The sequence below is a fragment of the Bactrocera dorsalis genome, chromosome 3 (assembly GCF_023373825.1).
Source record: "Bactrocera dorsalis isolate Fly_Bdor chromosome 3, ASM2337382v1, whole genome shotgun sequence".
NCBI lineage: Eukaryota > Metazoa > Arthropoda > Insecta > Diptera > Tephritidae > Bactrocera > Bactrocera dorsalis.
Window position 1 is genome coordinate 41,752,124 of NC_064305.1, and position 12,802 is coordinate 41,764,925.

Consider the following 12,802-nt stretch of genomic DNA (forward strand, 5'->3'; position numbering starts at 1 on the left):
CCTTTGTGATTACGTTGGATAACAGGATTATTATTTCCTGAAGGCTACAGGCCAGTGTACTTGAAATCGCAGATAGCAAGCATGCGCTTTAATTTTTGGGAACTACTGTTCAAAGTATTTTATAGCATTGTTAAAATTTTTGACAGAAATTGTAAAATGAAAGATGAAGAAACGGAAAACAATGACCGTCATAAGAATTTTAATTATGTTTAGTAGATTTGAATTAATTTGTACGTTCATAATGAAATTACTGAATTCCTGTACATTGACTCAGTTTTTAAGTTAATTAATATCGAGAAGTTTTAAAAATCTTAAAATGTATTTACTATATATCATTTATGCATCGTTTACGCGCAATTACTTCAATTATAAATATTATTTTAATCATATGAAAGCATCAATCTACCATGTTGTGGATATTACTTAATGGTTGATAGTATTCGATAACATACACAAAATTGACACGATCGACACAGTTGTGTGCGGTAGTTAGTCGATATTCACTCTTTAAATACAATTTGGTATCCTGTCGAAGTTAAAAAAATTTGAATAATTCGACAGATGATCAATATAATATCAAAATGCATATATCTCAAAAACTCACGAACAAATTTTTTAGATCCCTACAAAATTTTGGTTTAAAAAGAGGTGGCTCGATACCGGTTTGAGACTCTTAGTCTCTTAGAAAAAGTTTTTCAGAATGATCAGTAGAACACTTCCCGCATACGCGGTTTTTGGCTCCCTGTAAATCAAGCCACTCAAGTGTTGGGCTACATCAGACAGGGGAAATATTATTTATTTTGACAACTATTTGAAGCTATCCGATCATACTCAAAAATAAAATTTCATGATATTGGGTCACGATATTGACAGAAATTTTACAACAATTCATTTAAACATTTACGGGTTATAAAGCATATACATTTTTCTCGTGACGAGGAAATAGTTGAGATCTCAATTCAATTTAGATCTGCTGAGAATAGATACGCAAAGAGATAAGAAAAAATCGTTCAAAAAGTCTAAAATAGTTCTATAGTAAATCGAAGCTGTATGGATGAAGATATTAATATGTGTTATCATAAATTATTGTTTGTAAAAAAAATAAATAAAAAAAGCAAACAAATAAACTAATAATAATAAAATAAAATATATTAATAAAAATATATAAATAATATATATTTTGTAGTAAATATTACAACCACTCTATTGATGATATGGTTTTTTCACTGAGTGTATGTTGTATATATATATAAAGGTTTGTTGGTCGTTTGAGCAGCAGTTGGTATTAAGGTATAAGCGACAAATTGTATGTTATATATTATTATTATAAACGGAGTAAATTGTGCTGATTAAAATAAAATAAATCACAACGTATAAGTGTTAATTCTGTAAAAACTAACTAAACATGGCATCATGCTTAAAACGTTACGTTTGATCTTATTCATAATATTGTTACATGTTAGCAAAAGCAAAATGTAAGTAATCATGGTGATTCTAAAATGTTTAAAAAAATTATTTTGATGACCTTTTTATTTTTCTGTTTGTTAAATGACCATTTCCGTTTCCGCACCAAGCTGATGTTAATATTACATATAATGACAAGATTTATAAGTTATACATAAACAACTTGTAAATCTATTATATTGTGAATTAAAACAATTTCCCTACGAATGTTGCATATTTTAATACAATATATATACCAAACTCGTTTTAAAATATTAAATATAAATATGGTAGTAGACAACGATTAAAAATCACAAATTTAGTTTAGTATAGTCGATAATATATTGTAATAATTAATCAATAAACCTAAATATTGTTTTCTTGCAATGAAATTGACTAATCGAAATAATCCTAATCCTTTAGCGAAAGAGTTTTGTAAGTCCAATGTTTCCCTGCTGCGAATTTAGTCAGGAACTTATTGGTATAAAATAGTATTTTTTATTGTTTTGTGTTTCCTTGCAGAATTATAACAATATCGGATAAGTACAAATGCTTATAAAACCAGACGATTATTTTAGAAAAATTTAGTTAAGGAAATAAAGAGAACCGCCAGAACTTAGATGGTCTATCCAAAATTTAGATCTTCTATTTATCCCATTGATATACACGTGTAAATAAGATAACTTATTGATAATATTGGCATTTACAAATCAAATCTAATGTATTTTTTGCAAAGTTAATTAATATGAAAACGGATATGGGTGTTTCGCTTCTAATAATTGCCATTAAATATCCATCATCATATCCAGAGAAATTTCAAAATATTAATTACATTATGAGATATTCATTGTTTTAGTAGAACTTTTATATGTACTATAGTAGGCTAACGTGGGAAAAATGTTGCTCATTTCAAAGCCAACAATGAACTTAAATTTTTTTAAAGAAACATGACTCACATTAGTGTTAAGTTGTAATGTAATTTTTTACCATTTCAATTGAATTTCTGGTGCCTACATAAGAAATAAATAGGTAAGAGGTGCGTTGTCAGACAACTACCTCCCTTCTTACTTATCTAATAAATAAGTATATACAATAGGGGAAGGTTTAGAAAACTTACCTCTACAAGGATCATTCTTCTGTAAAAATTCATCCAGTGCAACCCAGCCTCCACCGACACGCACCATAACAGTACTCCGCAAAATTCTTACTAAACGCAGCTTTTGTGAATCCCCGAACTATAAAATTATCTTATTTGTAGTATTTAGTATTTTCCAAATATTATAAAAATAACGTACTCTATATTTGCCTTCTCCTACTTGGAATACACGGAACTTTTGCCTGCAAGTGCACAACATAACCAGGCGTTTTACTTCGTCATGTATTTTATCAGAATCCGTGGCAGGTTTACGTTCTTGCCAATCAGGTCTTAGTGCAGCAATAAATTCTTGCCAATCAATTAGACCTTCACCATTTCGATCGAATAAATCTGCTACAGCGCTCATTTCCATGCGAGACGTATCGAATTCTGAAAATAAAAATTAAATTATTATAAATAGATAACAAATATTGCTTAATATGAATACTTGTGTTTAATATGCCATCCATGAATTCACTACGCGGAATGAGACCGTTGTTGTCCTTATCCATTTTTCGAAACAGATCCGTTAAGCGTGATTTTTTATGATTCATGTATTTAAGGAACTAAAAAATAAATAAATTTTAAAATTATAGAAATTCAGATACTATCTTTTAAGCCTACTCTTTTCCTCCAATCATCCCAACTGAAGTTTCGCACTCGTTCCATGTCCTTCAAATACATCATATGATCATGAAGACGTCGCTGACGTTCCCATGACAACATCCAAACATAACGCCATTTATCCCATAATAAACTGGCGCGGGGTGACCGAAACTCTATCTCTATGGATACCGGATTGACGCTGTTAAAATAAAAATAATTCAAATGTTATTTAAATATAAGCGTTTTTCCTATTTGCAATGACTTCCTACAGAATTAATTGTTATAACAAAATAATGATGAAAACATTTCTTTATATTTTTTTTTTTATTTCTTTATAATGTGTAACTGTTAACATAATTTTTAATTAATAATTATTTTTTAGAGAGAATTTATTGAGATAGGAGTAAGCTTTTTCTTTTGCATTGACAAATAATAATATGTTATTATTTTCAAAAAACAAAAATCTTACTCTTCAACTCTTATTTCATACGAGTTATTTAAAATTCACCGCATAACTATATTTATGCGAGTTCTAAATAAAAGCTATAAAACAACTCTTATTTTTTAAGCAAGAAATAACAAGAAAGGATGGGCTAATTTCGGGTGCAACCAAACATTTGATACTCTTGGAACTTGGAGGAATCAGTGCGAGGGAAATACATTTAAGTGTAAAATCTCAACCACAGGATCAGAATCGAAGCAATTTTATTATATATATACACTGACCGACATACGGCATAAGATTTGTTAGAAAATGAAGTTATATGTTATATTTGGGGTAGTGGGGTAGTATCGACCCGATTTTATGTATTTTTATTCACCCCAAATACTACTAATATGCCACACACTCAAACAAGTTTTCCCTGGGTTTCATTGAGGTACATACAATTACCAAGCATATGGAACGAAATTAGTGGAAATCCTGGCAATAAGGTAGGTCAATTTTGCCCAATTGTATCTATTTTCGGCATAAAGATACTATCATTGAGATATTTCAAAGATTGGCGGATATAAGCGCATAAAGTCACCTAGATGTTTGAAAATCTTTATATTAGATATGTATATGGGGCTCAGGGAAGGTCAATACTTCATTTTTGGTATGAAGAAATACTAATGTCAGGAAAGGATTCTGTCAACATTTAAATTGCATATATCATACATTGAGCGATATTTTCGGTCAAAAGTCAACTATAGATACTGGGGTCTACATATTCGGTACCTAGGGGCTTTAACAGTTTTGATTGGATTTCGAAAATGTTTGGTCGTAACCTGGTACACTTTATAAGAACTATTAGTACACAATTTTGTTTGGTTTTATTAATTACTTCTTACTTTGTGTACTGGAAAATGAAGAATAAAGTGAAATTTAACATTGTGTTATATGGGAATTAGGCGTGGGTTTGGTCCTATTTCGTCCATTTTCGCACTGTGGTATGGGAATATGGAAAGAATGCTATCCGTTAAGCGTGGTCGATCGAGCCCCGAGATATGTGATTTCACCAAAAAGAAGGCGGTCACGCCCATCGCCCAATTTTCACCACGGCTCCAATAAAGCTCTCTTATACCATCTCGGAAGTAAAATTTAGGGCTCTGGCATAATTAGTTATTGATTTATTGCGCTTTTAGTGGTTTTTAATATAACCGTTATATGGGGAGTGACCGGTGTTATCTTCCGATTTACTCTGAACAAATTTGGTTGTTATAGCTTTAGTTGTTTAGATATATGTGCATAAAACTTATTAACTTTTTTAAAATGTATCACATTTTGAAAATTATTTTCTGGTTAATGACGTTTTGTGGACGTGACAGTCGTCCGAATACGCCAATATAACTCGACATCTTTTTTTTGTTCTATGGAACACGCATACCAAGTTTCATCAAGATATCTCAATTTTTATTCAAGTTACAGCTTACACGGACGGACTGACTGACAGACAGACAGCCTCTCGGTCATCCTGATCATTTATATACATTGGGTTGTCAAAAAAGTCTTGCGGTATTTGTATTGAATCAACTCGTGTGACACCCATACACCGAGCTTCTTAGTGACTCCAAGCTTCTTCAAATGGTTTATAACGGTTTGATGACTACTATGCCGGTCAATTCAACGATTTTATCGCAATTTTCGACGACAGGCCTACCGGAGCGTGGCGCATCTTCGACCACCTCTACACCAGAACGAAAACGTTGAAACTATCGTTGTGCGGTGGAAATGGAAACTGTATCGGGTCCATAAACTGCACAAATTTTATTGACGGCTTGAGATGCATTTTTGCCTTTATCGTAGTAGTACTGTAAAATATGCCGTATTTTCTCTTTATTTTGCTCCATGTTTGCGACGCTATAACTCACGAACGACTTAAAAGAAACGACAATCAATCAAACACGTGTTAGCGCGTGAAATGAGCTTTCCAAAAAGGTATAGCATGACCCGATGCGACGTATGAAACTAGAACTACGCTCTTTCAGCGTCAACTAGCGAAAATACCGAAAAACTTGTTTGACAACCCAATATGTATAACCCTATAGCTATCTCGCTTAGTTTAATGTGATACATACAACCGATATGTGAACAACACTATAATACTCGGCAGCAACAGATTGCAAGAGTATAAAAATTTATATTTTGATTTTTTATTATTATTTTGTGAGGTAAAAATAAAAATCAAATTTTAAAAGTTTTTGAAATAGTTTTGTGCTCCTAAAAAAAAAACAAAAATTTTCTACTACTGCATCAATATATCCGAACCGTCCTACATAATTAATTTTTTAGTCAAAAATTATACAATAACTGTTATTTTCTGTCATTGCTCCATAACGTTTTTTCCGAAATCTATTGAACGGCATCGACTCTTGAAGAACTTAAAGTGCAAAGCCCCAATAGTAGCATATGCGATATTGCCGTCTTAATAAGGAGAAGGAGCAAACACACCATTAGCAATATTATCACCATAACTCTCAATACTGTCCAGAATTGAACATGGAAAGCGGATTTGCTGGTGAATCCCGGCAAATACAAAATGCTTCCATGGAGGCTCCCTTCGATAAATGGTCTTGAACAGCAAATTGCTGTAGATGGCTCGATGAATTGTGCATAACGGGAATTCTAAGAACTACCCAGCAGCGGCAATTGAATTAGTACTAAAACTATCATCTATAGGTCTCTTCGCTGCAAACTGCGCGGCAAAACTACTGGTTGCATGAGAATTTACATATAAATTGGACATAGCTCAGTAGATAATGGGGTTGGCAGGCCTCGACTACATGATTGCACTTTGTAATTGAGAAAGAAAATTCAGAATAAAGTTTGGAAGGGATGGTTGACTTAAAGTAATGTATTTGCGCGCGACACATTAAAAATTTATACGAAAGGGTGGAGTTGTTAAGAGGATGTACTTGTCGGAGTTAGGTTAAGACAGCTTTTTGTAGACAGTTGCCGGAACACTGCAATATACTAAGATAGATTAAGAAGACTTAAGCAAGAGATCAAGGAACCAATGTAGAATCACTTGAGTACTTATTGGACTCTCCACGGTATTAAGACAAAAATATCGTTAGTGAGGCCTCGGAACGTGTTGAAATTCGCATCAAGCGCTGGCACTCCATCTAGTATAGCTAAGTATAACCTATACTAAATGTTAAAGGACGTTTTTTTTCATAATCTTGCAGGTCTACCATAGTGCAAATGCGTATTTGTATAATATGAAATTGTATTAATTACCACATACCTTGGTGAAAATCGGGGGCCGTAATGCGGTAAGCGATCTCTGTCGGGTGTATCACGGCTTGGAGTTAAGCGGCTGAAGTTAAAAAAAAATATATTTAACTCTGAATTATCGTTTAAAAATGTAAGTATAGCTTTCTTAGATGCATTCGTACTTAAAATACAAAATTTTGATGAAATCTTAAATATGAAATTCAACATTGCCAAATATTATTAGTAAAAAAATTAACGATAAATGCCATAGTTAATACCCATTGGTAAAAAAAAAATATTTTTCCGCAATTAATTGAATCCCAAAATATATAAACATTAAATAAAAATGTGTGTATTTAAATATACATACTTAAGTCGACGAGAATTAAGCCCTTGATCTCGTGAACCTTTGAAACTGAAAAAAGAACAACACAACATATTTTAAATCTTTTACTGTAGTATATTCGCAGTTTTATCTTATCTTATAATACAAAAAAAAAACTTACCTCTGTCTTCGTAAATTGCCATCGGGGAATTTTTCGGCTAATTCATGACTACAGGATGGATATTTAGATTCAGTCAGTAGGTTTACATTCCGTAACGTTAGTGAAGCATTTAAAATCACGGTAGTAAAATAGAAAAAATATGTAATGAAATTTATAAAAAATATTGTACTCGAAAATAACACAATACAACAGCTAATATGGGGGGGTGAGAAACTCCAAGTCAGGGTGATGGAATTTCGCGAACCACTTGTCCGATTTTGATGAAACAAATTTAGAAAAATTAAGAATTACAATTTCTATTTGTTTTTATTCGAAAAAGTGTCATTTATCGCCTTTTTTATAAATTTTTTTTAGACAATATTTATTAAAATAAATAAAAATAAATAAATAAAATAAAAATAAAAAATTATAAAAATGTTTACTTTATTTCTTTAGTAGTTTATGGTCAGAAGTCTGGAGTTATTGGGGAAAATTTATAAAAAAAGGCGATAAATGAAACTTTTTTGAATAAAAACAAATAAATATACAAATGACATTTAAAAGGTCATAAAAAAAAACTGACACATACGAACGCCAAACCCTTTGAGGGTTTTACTATACTGACCTAGTACCATCACCCTCACTTGGAATTTCTCACCCCCCAGACAATAATCCCAAAAATGTTCCACAGTGTAATTGACCGTCTTAAAGAGGATGTAGGACAAAATTATTAAAAAAAAAAAAATAAAAAATTATTTAAATAAATTGAGACATTTGGCACTTTAAAGATATGAAAGGAGTCAGTTGACAAAGTTATAGCGAAAAAGAATTAATACCGCATAAATGGTACCATCAAGTTTGAAAATCTCTATAACGGGTGTACATTAGGGTATTTCAAAATTAAAGTTTTTCCTTGGCGCACACCCTCATCTTTATACAATCATATCAAACTAAGTTTGGTGTAGTTAGGATGACGATAACCCCTATTATTAAATCTTACCAATCTTACGAATTGCTCAAAGGTATAGTTTGAGATATCAATGATATTTTTAAATGGAGATAGGTGTTGAGAATTTAAAGGTCAAATTCCGGGTATTATGCACCAAATCAGCTGGATGGCGAGGGTGATTTATGCACTTTTTATCGCTCAACTAAAAATGTCGAACAAGCATAGTGCATGGTGAAATCCTACGTTAAGCCATGGTTCTAATATTTTTGGCCGCAAAACCACCATATCAAGATTTGTGTTTTTTTAAGTCAATGACTTATGTATAAATCGATACTAAGGTCTCGAAAGTAGCTTACAGAAATTAACCCATTATTTATGGTGAGTCAATTTTGTAGAATAATATTTTTTATATATAATATAATATTATAATAGTAATATATTTTGGTTATATTAATGTTTTATGAACTAAATAAGCATGTATTTCCAATAATATTCAATATATACCTGGTACAAAGATTTATATTTTATGCTCGGTACTAAGTCGGCACGAGCAGCCATGACTAAATAGCTTTAAAATTTTTATTTTATGCAAATAAGGCCATTTAGAAAATAATAGAGGGTATGCGAATCAATTTTTCAAAAAAAAGCCTTGCCTTATACCTTGGGACACACTACTGTACATCTCGCGTTAGCAACAATGTTAAAACTTGTTCCAAAACATGTGTATCCCCTAAAACAATATGAACTTTTGTTTGGTATAAAAAGAAAGTCTTTAAATTTCGTTATGCAATTTTTAAATTCAAGGATCCAAACGGCCCTATTGAAGGGAAGACAAGTAATAATTGAGTAGCAGTTGTCAAGGCCAAACTACATAAAAATATTACAAAAATTTTTGTGTAAAGCTAAACTTACATTGGCGTTTTAGACACTCGTGACATGCTTCTGCGTGCACTTGAAAGTTGTTTAGGTTTACATGCCCGGTCAACTTCTACTTGTCGGCGTGCAGTATTTTCCATAAACTCTTTATGATCTTCGATTAGTTTTTCCAATTCTGTAATATCGTCCGGCAAAGCTTCTTTTTCCAAATCTACCAACATACAACATATATGTTTATATGACAGTGAAGGGTTAAGAATAAAAGGTAAAGAATAAGTTTTGTAAGTGCTAATATTTCATTTATAAAATATTAAAACTATTTTGACGTTGACTTAAAAGTTTTTAAAATTAATGAAATAACGTAATATATAAAATAAATTATATATACTAATGTAATTAAAATTGAAACATTTACTTAATAGTGTAGCCTCTAAACCATTAAGCCAAGCCAAAAGTTCTTCTATTGTATTGTCCAAGTCTTTAAGTGATTGCAAATGATGATTTAATTTGGTTTCTCGATTAATAGACCATTGAAGCACTTCATCCCAACGGGTTTGGATTATTGATAACCAATTCTTTATTATTGGGATTGAATCTGGGTAAGCTTTGCTAATAATTTCTTCTGCAAACTGGAATGTTTCTGTCTTCTGGATCTCACGATTTTGCAAGTCTTTTAAAAACTCATTATGCATCGTGATCATTTCTCGTGTAATTTTTTCATCATCTGGAGCATTCTTTGCATAGCGTAACTTTTGCTCGGCATGATCTAACCAATCAAACAATGAATGTATTTCTTTATTTAATTTCTCAGCATCTTTCAGTGCTTCTCGTAAGCAATTGTTGCGTTTGTTTGCTGCTTCTTTCACTTCATTCCAAAGGAGTTGAAGCTCATTAAGTTGTTGATCTATTTGAACATTATCACTCGACTTCTCTAGCTCTTTGCCGGTTCTCAGTACACCTTGCATTTGCGTTGAGCGTTTTTGTAAATCATGTTCGATATGCTTATGATGCTCTATTAAACCTTGTACAGTTTCTAAGTCACCATGTACTAAAATATTTTCATTCAAACGAGTTTTGGCCTTTTTCAACCATTCAAGTAATTCACTAAGGGCATCGGAAAATTGACCGGATAAAAGTAAAGCTTCCTCCATTTTACGTTGACGTTCAATACTTTTTGACCATACAGTTGACCATTTCTCCTTAAGTTCTGACAGCATTTTACCGAGGATTGTTTCATCTCCTTTCGGAGCTCTTTCTAAAAGACTTTTGCCAGAGCGCATTATAGTATCGTAAATTGTTTGTTTTGTTGTTAATTGTCGATGAGCATCTTTCAACCTGCTAATAAGTTTTTTTATTTTGAGAGGCTCTTTTGATTTCGTTGCTTCTTCAATTATTTGATCCAGCATTTGATTAGTATCATTAAGATATTGCATAATGCTATTCCAAGAATCATTGTATTCCCTTGCTTCTTTATAACCGTGGTCTAAGGCACGAGTCCGTTCAGCAGTTTTGCTCACGATACGCTCCCAACGATGTTGAACAGAAACAAGTAGATTTTTTATTAAAATTACGTCTTGCTTTTGGCTAAAATATTTCAAATGAGTTCCTTTCTTATCAAGTAACAACATTGCTTCACGGTGAGTGCTAACATCTTTTTGTAAAATTTTATGCTCTTCCATTTGTTCTTGAATTGTTCGTAAAACGCGAGAAACAGCTGGTGCATTTGATAAGTGATTCTCGGCTTGGTCTAACCAATCAACAAATGCTTGAAGGGTGTCATGGAATTCAGTAGCTTCCTTTAATGCAATTTCTAATTTGATCTTTTTGTCTGAAGCCCGAGAAATTATTGCGTCCCATCGTTGTTTTAATGTACGTAGAGTATGTTGTAAGTTACTTGAAGGTACTTTTATATTATTTTGTCGTTTGATATATTCCTGGCCCTGTACTTGAATTGTCTCAACTTTGGGACGATTTTCTTCTAACTCATTGTAAACTTCCATAAATCGTTCCAGTTGCTCAGTTGCAGTTTCTGGCAAACCACCAACAGGTTTACTAGCGCTAATTACAGCATCCACATCACCAAGCCAACCAAGGATATCTTGAACTTCTGCAATATATTCTTGTGCTTCATGTAATGATTCTTCAAGCTCATGTTGACGATCAGATGCCTTTTGAATTAACATTTTCCATTTGGAATTTAATTTTCGTAATTTCTCTTGTGTGGTGGAAGCTTCTAATGTTCCCTTCTCAGTTTCAATAAGCTGCCTGCCGGCATCGTTTAAGGTATCCACAGAGTTTTGATGAGCTTGAATGTCATTAGCAATTACTTTTAGTTTGGCTAATTCAACCTCCAAAAGCTGTGGATCTCCGGGTATCTGAAATATTAAGGAACTTAGAAAATGAAGAAAATGTAATACATTAATAAGTTACCGGTTTCAACTGATCTAAGGTGATGTCCGTTTTATCAATCCATACTAGTAATTCGTTAAGGGCATGTTGAAATTGACCAAGATGTAAAAGAGCGTGTTCTAAATGTTTTTGTCGATCTACCATACTGCGCAGTAACGTTTCCCAACGTTGATTAGCAGTTGACAATGGTTTACGAATCGATGCAGCTTGCTCAATAGATGTACGATCAGTTAATTCTACGGCTTGCCTGTTTGTAATGCAAATTGTCATTAGCAGATGACATTTTTTTTAAGAATCAGCAATAAGTACAATCTATTAAACGAACAACTCTATTAACTGGACAGAAAGGCTGGTAACCAAACATCGGTGAAAATAAACAAGGCAACAAGACACGATTTTCATGTAGAATTATTAGCAATTTCATTAAATATTAGTTAATAATTACTAATTTAGAAAATTGACAAATTACTTGAAAATATTTGTGTGATACAATACCCAGAAAAAAATGATGCCGTACACCGTAATGATAATATTTTACATTATACTAGCAGCCCGGCTTGACACGGGTATTAAACAATCATTTCAAAAGTTATAATTTTGTAGACACTCTCCCACACATACTTTCTCGTTTTTGCGTGGAGTCTCTACAAATTAGTGAAAAGAAGGAAATTCAAACATGAAAGTATATTGTTACCAGTTTTTTATATTGAAACCAGTTGTTACAGATTATTATAGTTTTGTTCACCTGACCGTTGTACTTACTGCATAAAAATAAACGAGATAGATGTAGGGTTATAAATATATAAATGACCAGGGTGACGGAAAAACTTGAAAGTCGGTTGAATGTCTGTCAGTCTGTCCGTGCAAGCTGTAACTTGAAGAAAAATTGGGATATCATGGTAAGCAGGTTCCTTAGTACAAACAAAAAATTGAGTATATATCGAATAATATAAAAATTGTAAAAAGGCCTTTACTACTTATATATTTGACTTTCTCTGCTCCTGAAAAATAATTTATTAAGTCAGAGCTTCCCTGTAAACGATATTTGATGTTAACTTATTTTGTGGGTGCAATATAAATTGATTTTCAGGACCTCCGTCCGTCAGGACCTCCAACATACAGTAGGACTTGAGTAAAACATTCTTTTCGTAGGTCAATCCCTACAAATTCGAAAGTTTGGCCTTGAGACTTGTTTGTAGTTA

The 12,802-nt window shown here is 32.4% G+C and overlaps 1 protein-coding gene across 36 annotated transcripts in view; it reads right to left on the reverse strand.

The window, feature by feature from the left end:
* Positions 1 to 12,802, reverse strand: part of LOC105232556 (microtubule-actin cross-linking factor 1) — a 152,694-nt gene that overhangs the window by 8,222 nt on the left and 131,670 nt on the right. For all 36 annotated transcript variants that reach the window (XM_049451130.1, XM_049451145.1, XM_049451146.1 and 33 more), the window contains 10 exons: positions 11,622 to 11,847; positions 9,607 to 11,566; positions 9,228 to 9,402; positions 7,388 to 7,435; positions 7,252 to 7,296; positions 6,913 to 6,984; positions 3,203 to 3,383; positions 3,027 to 3,144; positions 2,739 to 2,968; positions 2,561 to 2,678 (listed from right to left, as the gene is read on the reverse strand). In XM_049451130.1, the coding sequence (XP_049307087.1) occupies positions 2,561 to 2,678; positions 2,739 to 2,968; positions 3,027 to 3,144; positions 3,203 to 3,383; positions 6,913 to 6,984; positions 7,252 to 7,296; positions 7,388 to 7,435; positions 9,228 to 9,402; positions 9,607 to 11,566; positions 11,622 to 11,847 (3,173 nt within the window). The remainder of the gene's footprint in view (positions 1 to 2,560; positions 2,679 to 2,738; positions 2,969 to 3,026; positions 3,145 to 3,202; positions 3,384 to 6,912; positions 6,985 to 7,251; positions 7,297 to 7,387; positions 7,436 to 9,227; positions 9,403 to 9,606; positions 11,567 to 11,621; positions 11,848 to 12,802) is intronic.